This window comes from Apostichopus japonicus, chromosome 12, assembly GCF_037975245.1.
Source record: "Apostichopus japonicus isolate 1M-3 chromosome 12, ASM3797524v1, whole genome shotgun sequence".
In the NCBI taxonomy this organism is placed as follows: domain Eukaryota; kingdom Metazoa; phylum Echinodermata; class Holothuroidea; order Aspidochirotida; family Stichopodidae; genus Apostichopus; species Apostichopus japonicus.
Genome location: NC_092572.1, coordinates 10,046,854 through 10,069,751, shown reverse-complemented (window position 1 = coordinate 10,069,751; position 22,898 = coordinate 10,046,854). Strand labels below are relative to the sequence as shown.

The 22,898-nt window shown below is 33.5% G+C and overlaps 1 protein-coding gene across 3 annotated transcripts; it reads right to left on the bottom strand.

The window, feature by feature from the left end:
- Positions 1-1,784: 1,784 nt before the first annotated feature.
- Positions 1,785-22,346, bottom strand: LOC139977936 (uncharacterized). Of its 3 annotated transcripts, XM_071987676.1 has the most exons (15): positions 21,474-22,346; positions 20,303-20,451; positions 18,543-18,606; positions 18,136-18,185; positions 17,651-17,947; positions 16,964-17,266; positions 16,138-16,356; positions 15,710-15,820; positions 13,724-13,784; positions 13,434-13,474; positions 12,663-12,720; positions 12,500-12,543; positions 11,714-11,842; positions 11,341-11,487; positions 10,380-10,540 (listed from the first exon to the last, which is right to left on the bottom strand). In XM_071987676.1, exons 3-15 carry the CDS (start codon positions 18,557-18,559, stop codon positions 10,518-10,520), a joined length of 1,500 nt encoding a protein of 499 aa, XP_071843777.1. In that variant the 5' UTR covers positions 18,560-18,606; positions 20,303-20,451; positions 21,474-22,346; the 3' UTR covers positions 10,380-10,517. The 3 variants fall into 3 exon arrangements, with proteins under 3 accessions (XP_071843775.1, XP_071843777.1, XP_071843776.1); XM_071987675.1 differs by lacking the exon at positions 21,474-22,346 and having other exon boundaries at positions 20,303-20,655; XM_071987674.1 differs by lacking the exons at positions 11,714-11,842; positions 12,500-12,543; positions 12,663-12,720; ... (8 more) ...; positions 20,303-20,451; positions 21,474-22,346 and adding exons at positions 1,785-3,040; positions 3,853-3,957; positions 4,327-4,455; ... (6 more) ...; positions 9,281-9,412; positions 9,622-9,750 and having other exon boundaries at positions 10,305-10,540; positions 11,341-11,464.
- Between the last annotated feature and the right edge of the window lie 552 nt (positions 22,347-22,898).

The following is a 22,898-nucleotide window of genomic DNA, read 5'->3' as shown; positions in this document are numbered from 1 at the left end:
AACAAATATTGCAGGCATTTTAAAAGGAAAGCCATCGAACTATTTGAGTAAGGCAATTACATTTGAACGAAAGTCCAGTAATGCAAAGTGGACAATCATCAAGTAATATTTTGGTCCAATGATACCGTTATACTCGTTATTAATTAAACATCACCAATGTATAAAGTATAATGCAATAATTGAATGCTAAACATGCACTAAACCCTTTGAATATCGTCCTAGTGTAACTATCTTGCATGTGTGTACGTCATATACATTGGTTTACTTTTCTTTCTTGAACGGTACCCGTAATTTTACACCGTATCGTTTTTATTGTTCCATACACATGATTTCTGGGTCAGCTTGATTTTCTTGTCGCAATGTAAAAATGTACCAATCAGTGAAAACTGTGCATAATTGCTTTAAGCGCTTTGCATTCTACGTGTGAATCTGACTAGTTTCTTCAAGGAATATTCTGGTGGCACACACAGTGCTGTCCTAACTTAAGCTTCTTGTTGAATTGCCTTTGAAATTTGCCACATTTTACATTTCTACCTGTATTCTCTTCATTTAGAATTCATCAATATAATATCCTAAAAATTAAAATTCCTTAAAATTGATTGTATATACATTAAAAATGACAAAATACCTGTTCATCTTAACTGACGTGATGACATTATTTACTGTACTGTTGCTAGATGCTTTCGTCACCGATGAGGTGCTGTCCAACAGATGCAGAAAGTTTAACGGTGATTGTGTTGAACGATAAATTTCAGCCACGGGAATCTCTTTTAACAAAATTATTTGTGATATTTAGCTTGTGTTCAGCATTGTATATAATCACAAACACATCATGTTTGTTATCATTAAAAGGAATAACTAAAAGAAGTTGACAAAAATTATTTTCTGCAAATATATGCATGTGAGTGTGTAAGAGTGAGTAGCGCCATGCGTGTCGATCCTGACAGGGCCTATGTTGTTGCTTCCAACAAAGATATTTCTAGAATCGAAAACGTCGTCACGTATTGTAAGTGTGCATGCTGCTAAAGGGTGTATATTGTTGCTGGTGTAAAGGATATCGTCACGTCTTTTAAGTGTGCATGGTGCTAAAAGGTGTTTATTGCTCCAGGTGTACGGTATCTTGAAAACAACATCTGTGCATTAAGAGAGCTATAGCTTAAAAATAAGATTTTTAGAGAATTTGTATTAAACAAACCGCTTTTCTCACAGAATCCCTGAATTTTACCACCCTTCGACTTTTCAATGTCACAGTAGATGTGGCTCTGTTTTGAAAGAGAGAGGAGTTCAACATGTATTTCGGTTGGTAGCTCTATAAACTACAATACTGCCACACTAAACTATATTATCAGCAACAGGAAAATCAACTCTATAATTTTATATAATCTGTTATTGCTCTCCCAATTGTTAAACTGGAATTACTGTTATAATCATATAGCATTCATATACTGTACAAGTTCATGCTAGAAATGCGCACCACCAGTATATTACACGTTTTGTTAATTTAGAAGAACAAGTCTTTAAAATCGTTTGTGTTAAGTTACAAAACCATTCCGTTACCTTTGACTATGATAAGTAACCATTCCAGAATTATAGATAGTCACTATGTGTGTTTGTTCTAAGCTCACATCGCAGAGTGAAACAATTCCTTTTAAACGCTATACCCTGCAATTACTTTCAACATGTTAGTTTTGGTTTCACTTACGTGGGGATATTGTTATCATTAATGTTCTGATTTTCCTTCTCTTTCATCTCCGGACTCCTTGACACGGTGCATCCTGGTATTTATACAAGAAAACAACTTTATGGTATTTAGGTTTACATCACTTTAATTTTTTTTTTTTCACCTGGTTAGAACGAAAATTATAAAAATAAAGAGTATTGTTATGATTTTTATTCCAAACATTGTTTGCAGCAGTAGCATATTACAGCATAAACGTGAAGTATCATTACTGTTCACTATAGGTAAGGTATACAATAGACATAATTTTAGTAATTCCATTGAAACAACAAACATGTAGGATACTATTTAATTACCCATCATCTTCATCAATTGTGTTTAACTTGCATTTTGCTTACGATGTAGAATTAGTTTCTAAGGCAAATAATTAGCAATTTTTAGACATTCCATTAAAATAAACTATTTTAGAGTACTATTCCATTTACAGCTTCCCTTTTTACATAGTTTTTACATAGTCAAGTTTTACATAACTTGAATAGAGAAATACTCTAATAGTTTCTACATGAAAATTATATACGCTAGTGAACAGACACAGATATATATATATATATATATATATATATATATATATATATATATATATATATATATATATATATATATATATATATATATATATTTATATTTATACACACACACTCACACAAAATAAACGACATTACAATGCACGAGTTGACACTACTTTGTGTCCTTTAATAAGAACACCATGGATACGGAAGAAAAAATTAATAACTAGAACAAACATTGTTTGATAGTTTATTTTGTATGAGAAACATGACAGTGTAAAAACAAATAACTCAAAAAAGGGATTTTAATCTCTCAAGCTGAACAGATGCCACATTTCCGTGAAAGAAATAAAACAAGTTCAGCGGTTAATATATACATTGAAGCGGTTAATATATACAATGAAAAATAAAGAATGACAGATTTGTTTACTGATTCTAGTTAATATTCAAAGTATTTTAGAGTGCGGATCTTTATCAACAAAGTAATGGTATTCCTAAGGATGTGAATGAAGTACGAAAGCGTTTTTGGAAACTACTAATTATTAAGAAGGTAAACACAATTGCAAACGTTATGTTAAAAGAATAATAACGTTCCTGTGAAGAAAGCATACGTGATTAATATCAACAAATAGATTCTTAGGTCATCACATTACTAAAAAAAGAGTTGCCCTCTCTGTACCAGCTCTGTAATTATCCTTATACAACCCACAACTGACATCAGTAGTACAATCTGCCTGTCGTCAACTCTATCGTTACATTTGAAGCAACCCTGAAAACAATTGCCAAGCATCAGTTCCTGCAAAGAAAACAGTAGATATGTAAATTTATTCCGATCGTTCCCTTCATTTTCACTTACAATAAGCAGATATTCTGAATAGCCTACGAGTAAGAAAACTATCGAAAGCTTAACCAATAACGTTCATTGGAGGGAATAAAGAAAGCAACAACATGAGTCATGGGTGTTCTACACCAATGTCTTTGCTACATCAAACACTATTCAAGATATATTTTCAGTAATATTGTCGTTTCTGTCACTGATGAAAGATCGACTTCCCAGTTTTTACTGGAAAAAGAATTTCTTCGAATTGTCTTTAGTGACCTTTTTAAATGATACTCTAAAGATCTGAAATAAGAAGGCATAAACAATCAACAAATATTTCCTGAAGAAATCAAAACTAAACAAAATATTCAACAGTTACATCGTGAAGGTCAGCTATATCTGCATGCCCATCATCAAAACCATCAAAACATAACCAAAACTCATTTCAAGCTTAGATATGGTAACCACAAGCAATCATTCAACTCCCACCAAAAACACCAAAACGTCTCGAACATATTTGGCAGCTGAAACAAACCAGCAAGCCATTCTACCAGCAATGGTCGATCGCCAGTGGATCACAAGCTTACAACAACGAATCGAAGCGGTGCAACCTTTGCATCACAGAGAACAATATATATATATATATATATATATATATATATATATATATATATATATATATATATATATATATATATATATATATATATATATATATTATCCCAGCGTTTATCTCAGCAGTCACAAATAATCGCAATAATGTAAAATTGTATTAATTTAATTATTACCTAACTTAAAGGATTCTTTCATGGCTTTTTCATCCATACTTTTCTGAACATCATGATTGATATTCATTTTTCTTATCCACTTGGAGATAGCCATGCGTACTCGCTCTAAGTGAAAGATAATAAATACTTTTGATTGGAGTATATGTTAATATTAGACCTTTGACTCCTTTCATCAACATATGATTCTATAACATACTCATGGCAGTCCCATTGTAAATATAAAACAAATACCGATATGCGAAAAGAATAAATTCCGTCGGTGATGTTCAGTTCATGACAATTATGCCACATGCATCACATCTTACGAAGTGTGCACTTTATTACAGTGAGGTACTGTGGTATGTAAGACAAAAGTAAATACTTTATTATAGAAGGAACATCGTATTATTCGAGCAAGGTCAATGTCAAACTTCAAATGTACTGATGATAGATGATGTTGACATATTCAACGTTCATGAACCACGAACTACTTGCCTTCGTTTGACTGGGCTGTTCTCTCGAGGTAAACAACATCCTCGTCGGATAGGGATAAGCCATACTTTGCTAATTTGTCCCAATCAGATGCTCTCTCCTTCGAAATGGTTGCTATAACCTCATGAAGTTCTAAATATATGAATGAGATTGCAAAGAATATACCTCATGACATTTATATTGGATCATAGCAAACAAATGGGTCGTGGAAGAGCGTGCAATCTGTTGGTGAACATGTGACTTCGATGTTAATGAGAAATGTTTGAAGAAAATGAAGTTTATATTTTTTGCAATAACAAGACACAATTTTTTGCAAAAGGGCACTTTTTACGAATAAATGGGTGGTACTTTTTCAATCTAAAGTAGCACATGTAAATATGATATGGGCACTGGTGTGGATTTTCATAAAATTTGGAGGACAGTTACCCCAGGCTCTTACGACACTATTTAACAATGACTGATTCACCTAACACCTAAGCAAATGGCGTGATTATTTTTTTTTACCAAGAATTACTCTTAAATTCTTAGTATAACACACATATTAGAATGGTAATGTAGTTAGTTTTAATATGGTCGACTTTCAATGTTTTTAGTCCCTCCACCTTCATGTTTAGGGGCAAATTTAGTTAGAAATCAAGAAATATACATTAAAAGTCGCCTATACAGCAAAAAGCGTAAAATATAGACTATTCAGTTATTGATAATGCCAAGCGAATTCAACTTAAAATGAAAAAGAATCATACTTTTCTCAATGTAGGTTATGACCACATCTCTTGCTGTAAATAGGTTTGCTTCTCTCAACATAAAGCACAGTTTTCCTAGAGAGTTAACGCTGTCATCCACCGAAATCCCCTCTGATGCTCCTGAGAAATTGATCACTTCACCCACAAAATCTAGAACGCGAAGTAGTCCATTCTTAGAGTTCCTTTCTGCAAAATGTTCCCTTCCAACAACACCAATTCTCTTTCTAAAATTTGTTAACATCTCCGAAAACTCATTACTGCCAATAAAAAAAAAATACACGATTATAATGCATTGTATTTTAGGAACCCCGTGTAATACAGATACATATCCTCTAATGTTGGACTGATTTCAACTAAATAGCGAGGAACAATTGATCACAGCATATAAATAGTAATAAAAGCAGTTTAAAATGTTGTAAAAATGTATACCTGCAATCACCCTCGTTGGTTTGTGTCACTAAAATAAAATTAAAAAGCGGTAATTACACTGATTGTTAATTAGAAACGTATCACCACAACTGATTATTTAATGGTTTGTATTAGACATAATTCAAAGTGTTAGTCTTTTAAATAAAAATGTGCAATGTGATGGTACCTTTGAGGTATTGAGAGGTATGAGACTTGAAAAAAGTAATAATATAAAAACAATCTTCCGCACATAGGTATACATTGCCTGCTCCCATATTTTCCTGACAATGATATGTAAACAATACAAATTTTGAACACAAAACACAAATATAAGTCATTGTGAGTTCACTTGCATGTGCTACTGTCATAGACCCGCATCGGGAAAATAGATCTTGCATGACAACAATGATTACATCGCTTACTGTAACTAATAATCTCATTAAGCGAAACGAGCTCCAAGAAGCTGAATATTTTAACCCTCTCATCCGAAGCAAATACGTAAATTTAAAAGTACTGGTAGATAGAGACTAAAATTTAAACTTGTCAGATTGTTTAGCTAACACATCACTTTATGAAAAAAATTCTAGTATCTACTTAGCAGAACGTTTCTTCATTTGTTTTCGTACTTCATAACAATTTATCTACATTGATTTAGGCTGATAGCTCAGTTCAATTCACTCAAGATTTCTTACCTTTTAATGCAGTAACATCTTTTGGTCTGTTTTCTTTTGACAATATTTTACTGCTTAATTTATTGGCGTTGATGAGTTCTTGAAGAAACTGCTTAGAAAATGTTTTCTGCTGACCATGCATATACCTCCATTTCCTAAACATGCTCAGCACCTGCCCTGAAAATTTAACAGAAAGGAAAATATTTTAATTTTATATTATATGATATAATACGTAAGAAATGGTTCCCTACTTAAATTGAACACTATATAACTGATTTTTGGTCCATCTTTAAGTAATTTAATTTGTTTAATTTGCACAATTCGTTATGAAAGTGAGTGTAGTCTGTATTTGTAGAGAATAAGCAGAATTTACATGGCTGACTCACAAATTATGCAAATTTAATTGTTATCTTTAGAAGTACCATCTACCAGTGACTAGTCCTACGTTTTCTGATAAATTGGTTTTATGATGTGAGTAAGAGATGCGAAAGACACTTACCGAGAAATATAACGTAAGGAATACAACCAAGAAACAATAGTTTTCTCACTGAATAATTTGTTATTTAACTTAACACTGTTCAAGAAAACGTTTTACTTACACTGTTTATGATAAATTATAGATCTAATCCAGACTCCATTGCAATAGTTTAAAATGTTTTATATACTTTGTTAATGTAAAGCTTCCTGCAAGTATTCCTTACCCAATGTTATGACACTAATCCATCACTTTCATATTTCTTGTATATCGTCAAACTTTCGTCATGGATTACAGTGTGTATCATTTCTATCTTTGTAGTCGAAATGACATTGACACAAACAATAATTGGAGTAGTGAGTTCATTTGCGACAACTCAGATATTAAAATAATCGGTCAGGGGCAGCCGGCCGAGGGTTATGGGTGTTGGGGTCCAGTGCCTTTTGCATGAACTAGAAGTAACCCTTTTCGTTCATAAACAATACCCATTTTGTTTCTCTGTTGTTATTGTGAATGCGCGTTTGTTTTGTTCAGAATTTAGACACATTTTGAGATATTGAACAAAATTTAACAAATAAACAACAGAGACGTGTGATCCTTCAAAAGTGTCATTTGAGGGAATGCATTCAACCTACAACAAGCACTTTGCGGCAAATTGTTGCAAACTGAAATGCAGCGAGGATTCATTTACGAGGGGGTTATTTTGGTATTGTCTTTACTTTCTTTAATATCAAATCACAATCACCTTTCCCCCGCCCTTAGACTTCTGTGCTCTCTCCACTCATATTTACTCATATTTACCACAAACGACAATTCAAATCCAACTTCTTTGCCTTTGGTAGTCGACTTCTGTGCTCCCTCTAATTATATTTAATATTCTCCCGCCGCTTCGCTACTCAGTTGGCTTTACTAAGATTTATAACAACATGTGCTGAATCATAACATATATTTCAGTTACATTTCAATGAACTTAACGACAAATCGAGTTTCAAATAAAACGTACCCTTTTCGTCCTTGTTTTGTTCAATTATATCCACAACATAATATGTTTCCAACTCCAGGACATCAACTGCAAATATTTCCCAGTCCAAAGATATTTGTGGACAGAGGTCATAGGTGATGTACTTCCAAAGGTCTGTGGTGAAATAGTTATTGTAATGAGTGAGAGTAGACATATGTTTCGGAGGAAATATATTAACATCAATATGTCAGATTCGCAATTGTTTACTTAATTTACAGAGCATCAGTTCTGATAATACGGATTTTGGTCATTTTCCAGTATTTTATATAATATTCACCCTATTCCATAAACACGCGTACGCACATACAACCCTCGCCAGTATGACTGTACCGATGTACGGGGACGGACATTTTCAAAGAAGACAGAGAACGTTATAATGGTAAGAATATCAGCAAGTTATACCAAAATAGCTTTATTGATATTTAATAGCACGAATGGTAAAGAACATTAAACTACGTAACCTCATCAATAATTCTACATTTATGAAGCAGTATGTTAAGAATATTCAGATTACTGAATTCATAGCAGAACCATCCAGTGCTGAAATTATGATAAATATAAATATACCAATACATATCGCAGCGATGCAATAATAAAGCATAATAAAGCAAAATAAAGCATTTTCAGTGTTTTCAAGATCGTTCATTGAGACTTTGTGTCACATTCCTTGATATATATTAATTAAAAAGTATAACAAACCTGCTTCTAAATACGCAAACACTATTTTTCTTGCTCGAAACAGTTTGCAGTCTGAAAGAGTTGAGAGCAAATTTGCACAGTCTTTGTTTATTACTCCATCTTTATCCAGCTTCTCCAGGACGTTGGTTTCGTCTTCAGTTTCAATATTGCCTTTTGTCAATGCTGTCAAAAGTCTACGGATCCCAACTTTCCCAATCCTTTCTCTGCATAATTTTAACATATCGTCTCTATTGTTATCAACGGCGATGATTAATATAATAAGGAATGAGAATAGAAAATTAATCAAAAGATCTCGTCCTAGTATTTTATTTATTACATTGTTTGTATACATTGCGGCCACATTAAGACAAAGAAAACACGTTTACATATTAAACATAATATAACAAATAAGGAAAGTTAACAGACCTGCTTTCGATAGATGATAGATCTTGTTGGGGGATTATTTCTTCGCTTGACGACTGTTCTGAAATTTAATTAAGTTAATTAACATACGCATGATACTGTTCGCAATTCTTTTATAAGATAGGTAGTTAACCTCCGAAATTCACAGACATTTTGATAATTGAAGTTATGAGAGTAAGACACTAGTTAACTATTTACTATTGCTATTTGTAAATAGTAAACCAACGACAACGCTACGTGTTTACTTGTTAACTCACCGAAACGGTTCTTCATTTTCTACCTGACACGATGCCACCTTACATTGTAATTTATTTGTACGAGGTGGATGACAATGACTGGAGCGTAACGACTTACTTGTGAGTTCAAACACACACTCATGTATAATTGTTTGTTGTAAACACGTTATCACGTGTAAAAGAAATGTTGTGAATACTGTGCAATACGTACTTAAACGGAGTATACACACATACAGAAAGCCATCTTATATTATGTAGTCAAGTTTTGTTTTACTTTCTCAGGTTTCTGAAGTAATATTTACCTTCTTCCTCAACAGATTGAAGGTTAAACTCTTCCAGTAAATTTCTCTTTTCCAACTTGTTATGCGTGTTGATGTCATCCATCATTCCAATATGCTCCGCTGTTATTTCACTTATAACTACCTCAATTTGATCTACAAACAATCGTAGAAAATATTTGTTATTTCCGGATAATTACCGAGGAGTAAAACTAAAGCATCCATGAAAGCGGACTGAAACTCAGATTCAAGACAATTTCTTTCTTTCAGATGATTCTTTCATTTTACTTCTAGTTAACGTTTTGTAAACAATAATAATTAACATCGATATATATATGCAATAATAACAAAAGAGTATATCTCACCGTCGTAAGTGTCGTAGTTAATTACCGCATCCTCTACAAGTTCTTCTGTTATGTGTAAAATTTCGATTGCAAATATTTCCCAGTCATTTTTTACATTGTTTCGTATGGTGGCTTTTAGTCGCTGTAAATCTAACACATAATTTGAAAAGAAAGTAACGTAATTGGGACATATAATTGTTGTGATGCTGATGTTGCAACCATATTACCGTGTCATCCGTACAATCCACTTTAACTCAATTTCTAATAAATTGAACCAAAGCTACGGAAGGACACAATGACTTCAGAGAGTAAACTTTATTAAATAGTAATTTATGGATCACAATAGAATATATATTTACGAATTAAGATAAATGAATACATGTAATTCTATGTACTGTCACAGGATTACGTTTAAAACTAGTTCCTGTATATTTTATTACAAAGTTAAACAATAGCGCTGTTACCGTGATATTATTTTTAAGTGAGTTAATAAATCAAGCTATATTCTCACTTATCAGATATTATTGACACATATGATATGAAATGTTCGTAACATTTCGCTTCACATTGACTTCTTCACGCTTCACATTGACATTCAAATAATGTGATCTTGTAGACATATAAGTTAGAACAAAAAACTCGTTTTAAATTTGTACGACCTTGACAATATCGTACTTTACTTTGCAATATTATAATTCACCAACCTGTTTCGAAATTTAAAAGAAGTATTTTCCTCGCTCCATAGATGTTGCACTTAGTTAGTTGTCGTAGAAGATCGACATACGGTTTCCTTATCAAGTTCGTCTGCTCTAACGTTTTCAAAATAGTGGCACCATCCTCAGTTCCAATATCCTTTTCGCCGAATGCTTCCAAAAGTTTCATAATTCCAAGTTTACCAATTCTGATTCCACATGAGACTAATATGTCGTCACTTTGGGGACTAAAAGTAGCAGTAGAAGAATGTAGAAAAAATGTTTTCAATTGGAACTACCTTGCTTTAATGACTACATATGCACCCTCTACGCAAATAGAACACATTTACTACTGTAAATCTAAAATTATGTACCAAAGTAAAAACTGGATCGTGCTATAAATCGGTAGCATGTGCTATTAGGATTACAGTTAGAACTGAGGATATGTGTACTCCCAACAAATCCAGTTGCTAGGTTTACACATATCCTCAATTCTTACTGTAAACCTAATTGCAATGCTACCGACTTCTCGGATTTTTCAACACAACACAGTATTTACTATGGTAGAAAATTTAAAGATTTACAGTAGTTACTGTAATCGTTACATGTAGTAGTGATTGGATTATTTCGTTTCTCTCAGTCATCGTACAATGTATTACTTTTAAGACTTATTGCATTTATTGCATAAATACAATGCACTTATTGTATTTATGTTTTGGAATGTCATTTGTTACATGATAAACTTGGGAATGGGCTTCACAAAAAGGCGTATTTACCACCCCTCTAAAAATAGTTTGTTAAGTAATGACAGTGTAGAGACATTACTCTTTCTAATATTCAATTTTAGTGCTTGAAAGCGGCTACAAGAGAACAAAATATATCAGTATTTTAAAGCTTGTGGGAGATTTGATCATGGATCTTCTCTCCCCGATAACAGTCAACAAATAAGGTTCCCTTCACTAAAAAAAGAACCTGCTCCAAAGCTCTTGGTTTTCCACAATCTCAAACAAATGGTTCTCAACAAACCTTGAGAAAAGTACATACTTACCAGCTTTTGTCTTGTCAATACGTTGAAACAAGTATCCGTTGTTGTCCTTGACGCATTCAAGGCCAAATTGCTTATACAACGTTGCATTGTTGCATAATACCTCGATATGGTATGACGTCATATTTTCAGTAACAGCATTTATTTGATCTGCAAGGAATTATCATGAGTTTCCAATAGCAAGAAGTATTTCCATGCAACAGTACAATGAACTTGAATATAATCTAGAACCATGCTGACGATAACTTTTGATAAACAATTACTGACGAAATCCAAAACAATGAAACATTATGATCTAACACTTTTAACATTTTCTTATCTTATTTGCCAGTTCGCACATGTACCAACTCGTAATCAATATCAAGTAAAGTCTCACCTGCGAAGTTGTCATTTTTCATCACTGCTTCTTCCACAACTTTTTCTGATATGTTTAAAACTTCAATGGCGAAAAGTTCCCAGTCTTTGTTAACTTGTAACAAGATTTTACTTATGAACTTCTGTGGATCTATGAAATTAACACATAAAACACATTAAACAAACAATATTTTGCTATTATGACCAAGCTTATGAAGTGTCACTTAAAAATTTTCAAATGTATTTTATCGTTTATATTATATACTCGATATTTTCTTTAAGTCGAGTCCCTAGCCATTCACATTAGTCCATTACACAAATCCTGAAGACATTGAGTTAAGTTTTTGTAGTTCGATCACACACAACTTTTTCAACTGCCAACTTTATATTTTTTTCTTTTTAAACTGTTTTTTTTTTAATATCATATTGATACCTCTGGCGACGGATTTGAAAGAAAGTAAGATAATACAGTTTTCATTTGAAATAAATGTTTGTCCACTATAATTTGTTTGAGATAAAGAGATGATCAGACGCTTCTTATTTCAAAGACTTCTGTAATACCAGAAAGTGTTAAGTTATATAACCCGGAATGAGTAAATATTGTTGAGATGGCGTGTGGAACCTGCAAGAGAAATCTTACAGCTATGAGCAAAGACAGCTTTGTACTTTGATTGTAGAGGAAACTATCAGATGGTTTTCTGAAATACCATAGTCTACTGTTTCTGAGCACGTTTTCAAGACCACCAAACTCGATTTTGGATCACATATTATCTCAGTAAAGATATGGAGTAAACTCAAAAATCTGTACCTTTTAAATCACCGGTTAGGTTAGTGTGTGGCGATGAAGAGTCACTGAAGTAAATAACAAACAGAAATATGTGATAATAACGTTAAAATATGATGCATTTGTTTTCTCGAAAATAGTCAATTGAATGTGTATAATAATTGTCATTTATCCGTCGACTACTCACTGTTGAGGGGGGAAACTTGAAGCTTCCTCATCATTTGTACTGTTTCTCTCGGACATTTCTATTGTAGAAAAGCAGACATGTTGACGTAATCTTAACAGTGTATGTATTTTGCGAAATGATTTAAATAAATTATATAATTAAATGGTCCATTTGCATTTAATAAAGAATAGGTGCAGGTATGGTCACTTCATTTTGTGAGTCACATTTCATTGATCAAAGACGGAGACTGTATCGAGCCGGTAGGAATAAGTGTGTTGCTGCGGAACGATTTCCGTTCCATGCAAAATTAAGAATAAATACACCGCGTTGCTATCGGTTATAACCAAGAGATGTGATTGACATATCGTATTTGAATTACAATATACAGGAAATCAGATGCAAATACACTTGATTGAAAATGGTTTCAAAATTTTGCAAATTACCAACCGTCCTTGTCAGACCATGTTGATTCAATATTAATGAGTCAAAACGCAACAAATGTTTCAAAAAATAGTACGTAGTGTTCACAGGAGTGTGAAGAATGTGTGCGTTTGAAGCATGGCTATGCTATTGGTTCGTTGTATGATTTTGTTTTTTACTTCATATTTGTAGTAAACATGTGTGCAGGATATGCCTTGTTCCCATACAGTAAGTGATGTCCACTAACCAGTTTTGTTTCATGGTTTGGCGATACCTACAACTTCTTATTTCTTGGTCAAAGATACAAGTCAGTTATTGACAAGAAGCAGATGAAATTTTATTTTATTTTAAAAATATATATTATATATATACCTTTGTTTACAACGTCGAATTTTTCAGGTGGTGTGTGTTCACTAAGATGACGGAAGACAAAATAAAACAGGTTAAAATCTATGTTCAACAAAATATCAAGCTGAATGAAGTACGTTGATAAAATTGGCATTAATTATTTAGACAAGCACTATGATCAGCAAAGGGAAGGACATTTAGGTAAAGTAACAAAGGATAGAATGTTTGGTTAGGTTAGGTTAAAGTAACAAATAACACTTATAAAATTGTATTAAATTGCTATGTTGCGTCCTGCACTGTTTCGATTTACTCACGGCTGAGGGAGTAGATTGACACTTTCCGCCTTGTTAGCACCATGTTCTGTAGGTTGCTCTTCTGTTGGAGGAAAATCATCAATATTGTCTCTATAAAATCTAAACATTTTGAAGACGATAGTCCGTTCATAATAAATCAACGGTTATGTTTTGCCAATGTCCCTAAGCGTTACATATATGAATAAAAGCGAACAAATCATCTAAATGTTTTTCTAATGTTTGAGATATACTTGACATGCAATATCCAAAATTGAGACTAAGATTGCGTACTCAAATAGTAATGTTACATAAGTTATTCACAATAGATCTTACAGTATAATGACTCGAACATATTGAGATAAAATTCCAAATGTATTATAATGACCTCATTTGATCTGAAAATCAGACACAGAGTATTTTCTTTTTACAATATGAGCTTCTGAGTACCACATTTGTTGTTGGACATGTTCATCCAGTTAACTGGAGCGCTGCTACTGCAGTACCGAAAGGACTTTCTGTACAACCAGGATTTTAAAAGTTCAAATCATCTAAACAGTTGATTTTAATAACATTGCCCTATTCTAGCCAATATTGCTACCACATCGTAGATATTTTTAAAGTATATAGAAAACACCAGCAATATGAAGTGCCTCACCTCTGTTGTTTTCAGAATTGTCAAATGACAACCTCTAGTAGGTATAAACTTAACACGAAAGTTAACTAATCTCGTAAGACAAAGAATACACTTCAACGTAATGTTGATGAAGGTCACGGATATGCATATTATGAGCTTATGTATCATATATATTATGTATATATGCAGTATTATTAGTTCGAAATTGCTGGCCTAGTGGCTATTGATATCTAAACTAAGACTTTTATTGGTTGCTTCTTAGGCATATGTAACAATATGTACTTAATATTTTCATTGTCAATACTATCAACCCGAAAAATATATACATCGAAATAAAAACTGCACTCCTTGCGAAACAAATTGATGGATGTCAAGCTAGAATTATCAGTAATATAATATCAATGCCTCTGTTACATGCCATACGACTTGACGAATTAAGAGCATTTAAGCAGTTGTACTTTGTGTGTTTAAGAATAATCATTAGTAATGTAAATTATTGTGCAAATTAATTTGGACAGTGCTCTTTCCAGTTACAGTGAAAACTTACGCGACAAGCAATACGCTTCCAGAATTACAGTTACGAAAGTGGTTCATTTTCAGGGTCGGATGCAGAACATGCGAATCAATATCATTCAATATTATAGATATTATTGACAGCAGCAGCTCGCTGAATGTTTTCTTCTCAACAACCTGGAAGTCATGTTTGTCAGGCCAGATAATTTACCCATTCAAAGTTATTATCAAAATGTAGCGTCAGCAAGCACCTTTCCGTCTCCAGATTTAAAGATTTGACGCTGTTAATATTACTAAAGATTAATGTTTCGACTTTGTTATTTCATATACGAAGATACGGTTTTGGTTTGTAACGTATGGACAAATCGTCATACGGAGACGTTCACTTCAGAATTATTTGTTGCAATCGTATCACCTGACGGTGGAGTCTTGCTCTACTAATATATTTTATTTTCAGAATTATAGTTTATCAGGAAAATATGCTATTAACTATATACCGTATCAAATATGCATCTCTTCCATACATTCATTCATTTATTAATACATGGATAATTCTTGCATCATCACATCCATCCATTCATGATGCAATCCGATCGACCAGCCAGTCATTCATCTGTGAATCCATTCATTCACACATAGATCCATGAACCCAGCCAGCCACTTATCGATATATGAAACCATCGATACATTCACACATGCATTAATACATCCAGCCAGGCATACAGAATACCAGCATGCAGTCAGTGACACACTCACACACCTACCCACTCACCAATCCATCCATTCATCCTTCCATCAAACCTTCTATCCATGCATGCATATGATTACATCCGATTATATGTACAAAGATACACAAATACCGTCTGATTTCTTATCCCTTGGACCGAGTCGATGTCTGATGTATATAACTGTTAGAACCACCAGCAAGACAACAACTGACACGATCACTGCGACTGGGACTAAACCAAAACCTTTATCAGAGAGAAAAGGTTGAGAAAGTTGGTTTTTCGTTTATGAACAAAACAAAATATTAACTTAAAGGAGCCTAGAGCAAAGAATGCGAGATAAGTACACTTATTCCACTCACACGGAAAACCCTCATTGAGAAACAAAATGCAAGTTGTACATACATTTTTCCGGTATTAGGACACCATCATGAAAAGGTATTAACCGAATGAGTGCCTGGTCCTAGCTTGGTTTCTTTCATTTTTTTACCACAAATTAAGAAACACTACCCACTCTGCTTTTCTTATAGGGTCCATGTCTCTATAAAAACACATGCACTTACCATAAGTGTCGTCAGGAAACAGAAGATCAGATTGCCCGGTTCCTAATTCATTTGTAGCATAACATCTCATATTCATCGTGTTGTCATCTTCAATAAACAAAACATCTCCGTCGTGGTGATTTCCATTAACGTCTATGTAATACGTGTTCACTTGTGGGCTAGCTTGGCATAAACATCTAATCTCGTTACCAGAGATTGTTATGTTGCATCTCGGTTTATCTGTTTGTTTTGAAGTTAAAAGCTTCTTGTCATTGATCAGAGCATGTTTTGTGGAGAACTTTTTCCTAAAAACACAAATTGCCACGTTTTCCATGTCCGTTGTTGTACCACTGATGCGATAATCCTTCAGTATGACTTACAAACTGGACATCGAATGGCTTAAAAGTGTACTATTAGATCCTACATCGAAAGTGACTAAAGATTAATATAAAATTCACAATTTGTAATTTTATTAAACTCAAGTCATACTCTTTTAAATTGCGCCATTCTTTAACGAGTCTATATTAAAGGAATGACGAAGGCAGGGATCAAAGACAATTTATATTATTCAGTAACCTCAAAACTATTTTGTGTTCGATTTTCAAGTGAAACACTTCCTGTTCGACTAAATACGCTTGCTTTGAAAACTAGCTCATCAGTCCTCACCACAGTACACAGTAAACCGCCATTGATTACGTATTACATATGATATTCCATAGTGATTTTTTTATTAGATTTTCTATAGAGCTTCTCATTCTTGGACTCTGAATCTGTTTTCTATTGACTTTTCCTTCAAGCCGTTTTCAGCTTAAACATCTACCATTGATTAACATGACACAGTACTTACAGAAGTTTTCAGTGTGCTTGATAGACCGTCCGGCTGTAAATACTCGGCAATATACAGACATTCCTTCCGATGACATGATGTAAGGAACAGAAGCTGATGAATTATAGGTATTTCCATCTTCGTTTTGTTCGGATTTATCGTTTGTTATATTCACCGCCTTTCCACTGCCAATGACACTTAGCTCGAACACAGACACTACAGGTCTAGCGTTGTATGCAGAACACGTAATGTTTACTTCTGTACTTGTCTGTGGTGCTTGTGTAGCTTCTGATTGCTTTACAGAGAGGTACACGTATGGTAATACTGTCAATGTAAGATACGTATTCGACAGATTAACATATATCATAGCTTTGAACCTTATTAAAGTCACACAAGTAAACAATTTACTACCGCAGTACAATTGCTTCTCTGTGCGTCTTCACTTTTAATTCCAACTACAAACCACATTCCTTTCGATTATTACCTTGATTTTGATTAAAAAAGTTCCATATTTAACTATGTTTGTGGAACTTTATGTTTGAAAGTAATGTTGTTTATATGATTGACAGTTGTCTGTATAAAAACAAAGACAATAACGTCGATAATGTTCAGTAACAAAAGGCTTTGTTTTCCGCAATTGCCCTGAAACTGAGGGATCTATTGTATGTTTTAGCTTTGAATAAAATTTAGAGCTTTAAAATATATTACCTCCGATTGACACCGTGGCATTTGCAAGTCGGTCTTTGTCTTTGCATATGTAGGTCCCTTCATCTGATAATTGGACGTCTTTTATACTTAAACTGAAATCTTCATCAACAGAACTTATCTCAAAGTTGTCATACTTCTTCTTCTCTGTATTCTTTTCCTTGCCAACGAAAATCAATGTCGCATCCCTGAAATCTTCCCATACAACGTTGTCATTGCCTTCAACAACGCAAGTCAATGTAACATCACTACCTTCCAGGAAGATACCACTCGATGGAGCCTTAGTAATATCTGCATACACTAGAACAAGAAGCAATTACAGTTTGAATATCAAGATCAACATGTTGCGATTTCGTATAATTTCGAATAATCACAATTAGTCTAAAACATAAATAGACATATCGTAGTTTGTTGTAGCGTCATTTCCTAAGCATGATATGGATACCCACTAAACATTGAACGATTTGTCGTCGACATGATTAACTTACCGTTTGTTGATATTAACCCAAGTAGCAGCAATATGATTGTCCGCATGGTCCTTACAGAAAACGAGATTGAAGAAAAGATGAAGAATAAGCCAATGTTGAAATACTAAACTTATATCAGTACAGATTATTTTACCTTATAGTATTTAAGCAGTCGACAAAGAATTATATATCATTTCTTCAATAAATTTGGAAACCATGCAGCAGGTATAAACAACTAACGATTGCTGCTTCCTCGTGGAACCACAGAAAAGTGGAAATTAACATGAGACATGTTGCTTAACCACTGCTGCATTGCTACATTGAGCTGTGCTCAACCTCTACTGTACTGTTTGCTTCTTACGAAATGATTCAACGTACCCAACGTAAAATGGTGAATGATATGATAATTTATTCAGTAATATTCTTACCTTTCCCAAGGCGCCATAGTGTTATGTATGTCAACAATGGTGGTACTTCACAGTGCAATAAAAACTGCAAAATGAAAGTTGAATTCAATCCGTGACAAAGTTCAAAGTCTAATGGTGATAATGCTATAGACAGACTAAGTGACGTCACGTCAGTGCACAACTATGTAGGTTTATTTTAATACATAAGCTATACTCAATATCTTCAGTACGCTTTTGTCGTATAAGAGCGTATTTACATATCATGAATTAGGCGGTACAGCATATATGTTGCGTTTTGTTTTATTTCTTTATTCCGGTAGTAAGTAGCATGCAATCAAATGTTTTCCACACATTTTTTGAAAAATATTTAAATATAGTTGCTCTTAAACTACATTTAGAATTACTTTGCATATGCAAGCAACATGTTCCCAAGGATACACATTTAAAATATGAATACCACTTTTACTACCAATCATATAGGGAAAAAACGGGCTTATCTGAAGTTTCTGACGAATACTCCATAGTGTGTCCATCGTATAATCTTATTACTGCCACTCTTGCATATTGTATGGGAAACAAAAAGGTTGACATCCTTTGGCAAAAAAGACTAGAAAGGTTCAAATGAAATTAGCAGATATATTGGCAAAAAAAAAACATGATGTATTTGTTTGTCTTGCGTTATGTTACATCTGATTCTCGTAGTTTAATAGTAGAAATAATTTCCTCAGTTACTTTTATAGTTATATGGTTGTTTATTGTATTTACTGTTTTTCTGGTTCGCTATCACAAATTTTTCTCTTTTCTCTTCAATATGAACACTATAAAGTCTCCCATCACCGGTCGATTTTTATTTTCTGAGCCATTTTCATGAGTGAAACAGCTGTATTACAGTTCTTACTGTAACAGCTGTAACATGTGTTACAATGTTCTTCCCACAGCCTAGCAGCAATAACTGACGAACACTTTAAGCCCGTGACCAATTTCTTCTGATCATTCTATGATAATTGGATAATAACGATCTTCTTTGTGCAAGCAATAGATTAATATTTTTAACACAACTCCTGAGCCTTCGTATTAAACTAAAGACATTGACATGCACTAGAAACAGAAGCAGTAACGGAGCTTGCTAAAACAAAAGACAAAATGAAAGATTATATGCACATAATAGGTTAAAATACTACAAGCTATCATTGTTTGTCTTACAATTCGATACTTATACCGTTCTTTACAATAAAAGATTATTTAAGAAGAAAGTATTGTCATTTAATCATTAATTATGGGGTAAAAAACGAAGAAATTCCGAAAAATGTTACGTTACAATAATATTAAACAGTAACATTTCTAAAATTCGAAAAACAAATTATAATTATTAACAATTAGTATTAAAGCATATCATATTAACCGTAAGCTTCTTCAAAGGTTGATTTCTGTTCTATTGACAGCATGTTCTGAAAAATATTCCTTATCGGTCAATCTTTGTCAACATGACAGAGCTAGAAATGCCACAAATGAAGGCATCTTTTTCATGCAAAGAATATTAGAACAATGGATATCAGTTTCGAACTAAGCAAAGTAAACGTGCATACTGATTTTGTATTTTTTTCGAATTAAGGGTCGATTATTAATAATAATTTGATGTATGAATCATTTGCCTTACCACAGTTTGTATGTCGCATTGTCGCTACAAGAATATGATAGAAATTATATGAAATACAATGAAGAATTTGTTACGTTATTGCTGTTCAAACAAACGATAGAACAGTTGATCATCATTCGCTTACCGTATCGTTGCTTAGGCTGATGTCCTTGGTAATTTCCTGATCGGGAATACTATGCTTCATGTACAGACTACGTACTTACGTAGCGTTCCTTACCCGCAATACAAAAGATGTCGTGTTCTGCCTGTAATTCAACGTTAGTAACCGAAGCACTATACGGTTGCATAAGGAGGAAATGGAGAGTTCAAAGTCTAAATTGTTAGCAATACACCACATTGTTATGAACGCCCAATGGATCACAACTGATGATAATGTGATATTATATGATAATAAACAAATTTATATAATAATATACTTAAAATACACCATAATATACTGAGTTTACACGTTGATAATAATTAGATAATAATAAGAACCGCACGATGGTAACAATCGAATACACGATACAATTAAAACTGCTTATGATATAACACACGGGCGTATGCATATATGTACGTATACGCGAATCCGTGTGCATATAATTCATAAGGTGAACCGCACAACTCACATACAGGTTAGTTGATTGTTATTGTTTTCACTGTTGTAGAATGTTGTTTCGTGTGTGTGTGTGACTAATTTAATCGTATAAACAATCAGTATTTACGATATATAAGTGTTTATTACCCAGTCCACGGCGGCAACAGAATACCGCGTATGTTGCTGATCGTATGTTGCTGATAGCAAGTTAGAGGGAATTCTATATACCCTGTATAAGTTTAAAAAATGTCCGAAATATCATACATATGCAGACGCAGCGCTTCTTATTATAATCCGTAATTTCTGATTATAGACATAAAGTTTCGTTATTATCATGTACTTTTTATATTGTAGACTTGTAGATTCTTGTGTTCATCGTGTAGTTTCTTATTATCATCGTTAATCTCGTGTATATTATCGAGTTTAAAATGTATAATATAGTATATAATCAGTATATTTCCTATAAATTTACTATTTAATCATATAGATTGTATTATCAGCATGATTTGAGGTTCTTTTGGCGTTCCATACGTTGTAATGTATGATCGATCTAAATAAGGTAATACAATAATTATTCAGATATTTATAATTCAATTTGAAGAGTTGAGTAGGCGGTGCTACTATCGGACGTTACGTCGTATGGCAACTATGTTGAATTTTAGAACTCCAAGTCATCCAAGGGACTTAAAACGAAACAAATATGACATTTTTAACTTGCCTGTATTGAACTGTATAGTTTGGTCTTCTTTATCCAAAAGCTAATGATTCTGCTTTGTAATAACAATCAACCCTTCCCCGTTTCTCCTTTAACACATTAACACCGGTTTCTGCTCATATGATTTAATTAAAGCCAATCGTCATCAGCAGTGCGCTGAATTTGAGAAGTTTGGAATTATTTTCTGTAAGTTGGATTATATTTTATTTCTTCAATCACATCCATTAACGTTCAGAGTTATAACTATCGTCTCGAGAGTTAGGGTCGTTATCAAAATGTAAAGTGACTCATCTAGTGCATTTTCTAGGTTATGCATAATGATATCACATATCGCTGGGTGGCCTGACTACCCATAGCATAAACCTATCTGTTGGAGGAAGAAGTGAGAAGCCGTTTCCCTGTACGGTTTAGTTTGACCATGGTGCGTCTGGCGGTATGGGATGTATTTAAGTACCGTTTTATCAGTGTTCAGGTTGTTGATGTGCTAGTTTACGTTCCGTGTTGCGAGAATGTAATTGTTATGCAAAGTATTTACGTTTTAAACGTCGAGGATAGAGTGAACAATGAAGTCGGTTGTCTTAAGAAAGATGGAAAGATCGATGAAGTAAACCAAAGGTATTCCGTTTATTGGTCATGTTGTAATACAAGTACTGTATCGTATTCGAGGAATTCCGATCACGTGACGACAATCGCTGCTTCAGTTTCTAAAATGATATGGAGAATTACTGACTTTCCTGTTCAGCTCAAGGATTTATATATTTATATGTCAATGTAATCGAGAACGACAGCGTGTTGGTAAAATCTACGCAGTATTTTGAATGATTTGTAGCTAGTTCACAGAAATTACTTCATGATTCTAACACTAAAAAACAGTTTAGTGTACTCGTGCTGTAGTAACCTTTTATATCTGAGGAGCAATTTCGATTGGAACAATTTGATGGCAAAAATAATCTTTCGTATTACAATTTTATTAAACAGGAGACACTCTTTAGTTTTTTCCGCTGTATATGTGTTAGCTGTGCTCATAACTAGAAGTACTTTTGAAAGTTAATCAAAATAAGGATATAGAGAATCAGTTAATCATTGATATACATAATAAAACTGTTAACTGGTTTCAACTACCATAATGAGTTTGCTTTTGTTACTCCTATATAATTACAAGGACAATGCTTTCTCTAGCACTCAGACCCTGTGGATGATTTATGTGAAACTCTTTAAAGCCTCTTTTACGTGCTTGTCTCTCTCTCCACCTCTCTCTCTCTCCACCTCTCTCTCTCTCTCTCTCTCTCTCTCTCTCTCTCTATATATATATATATATATATATATATATATATATATATATATTGTAGCGGAAAGCTACGAGTTTTCCTTAATGACAACGTTTCCTTTACCTCAGGGGTTACATCTGTTGAGCTGCGGAGGCAACGA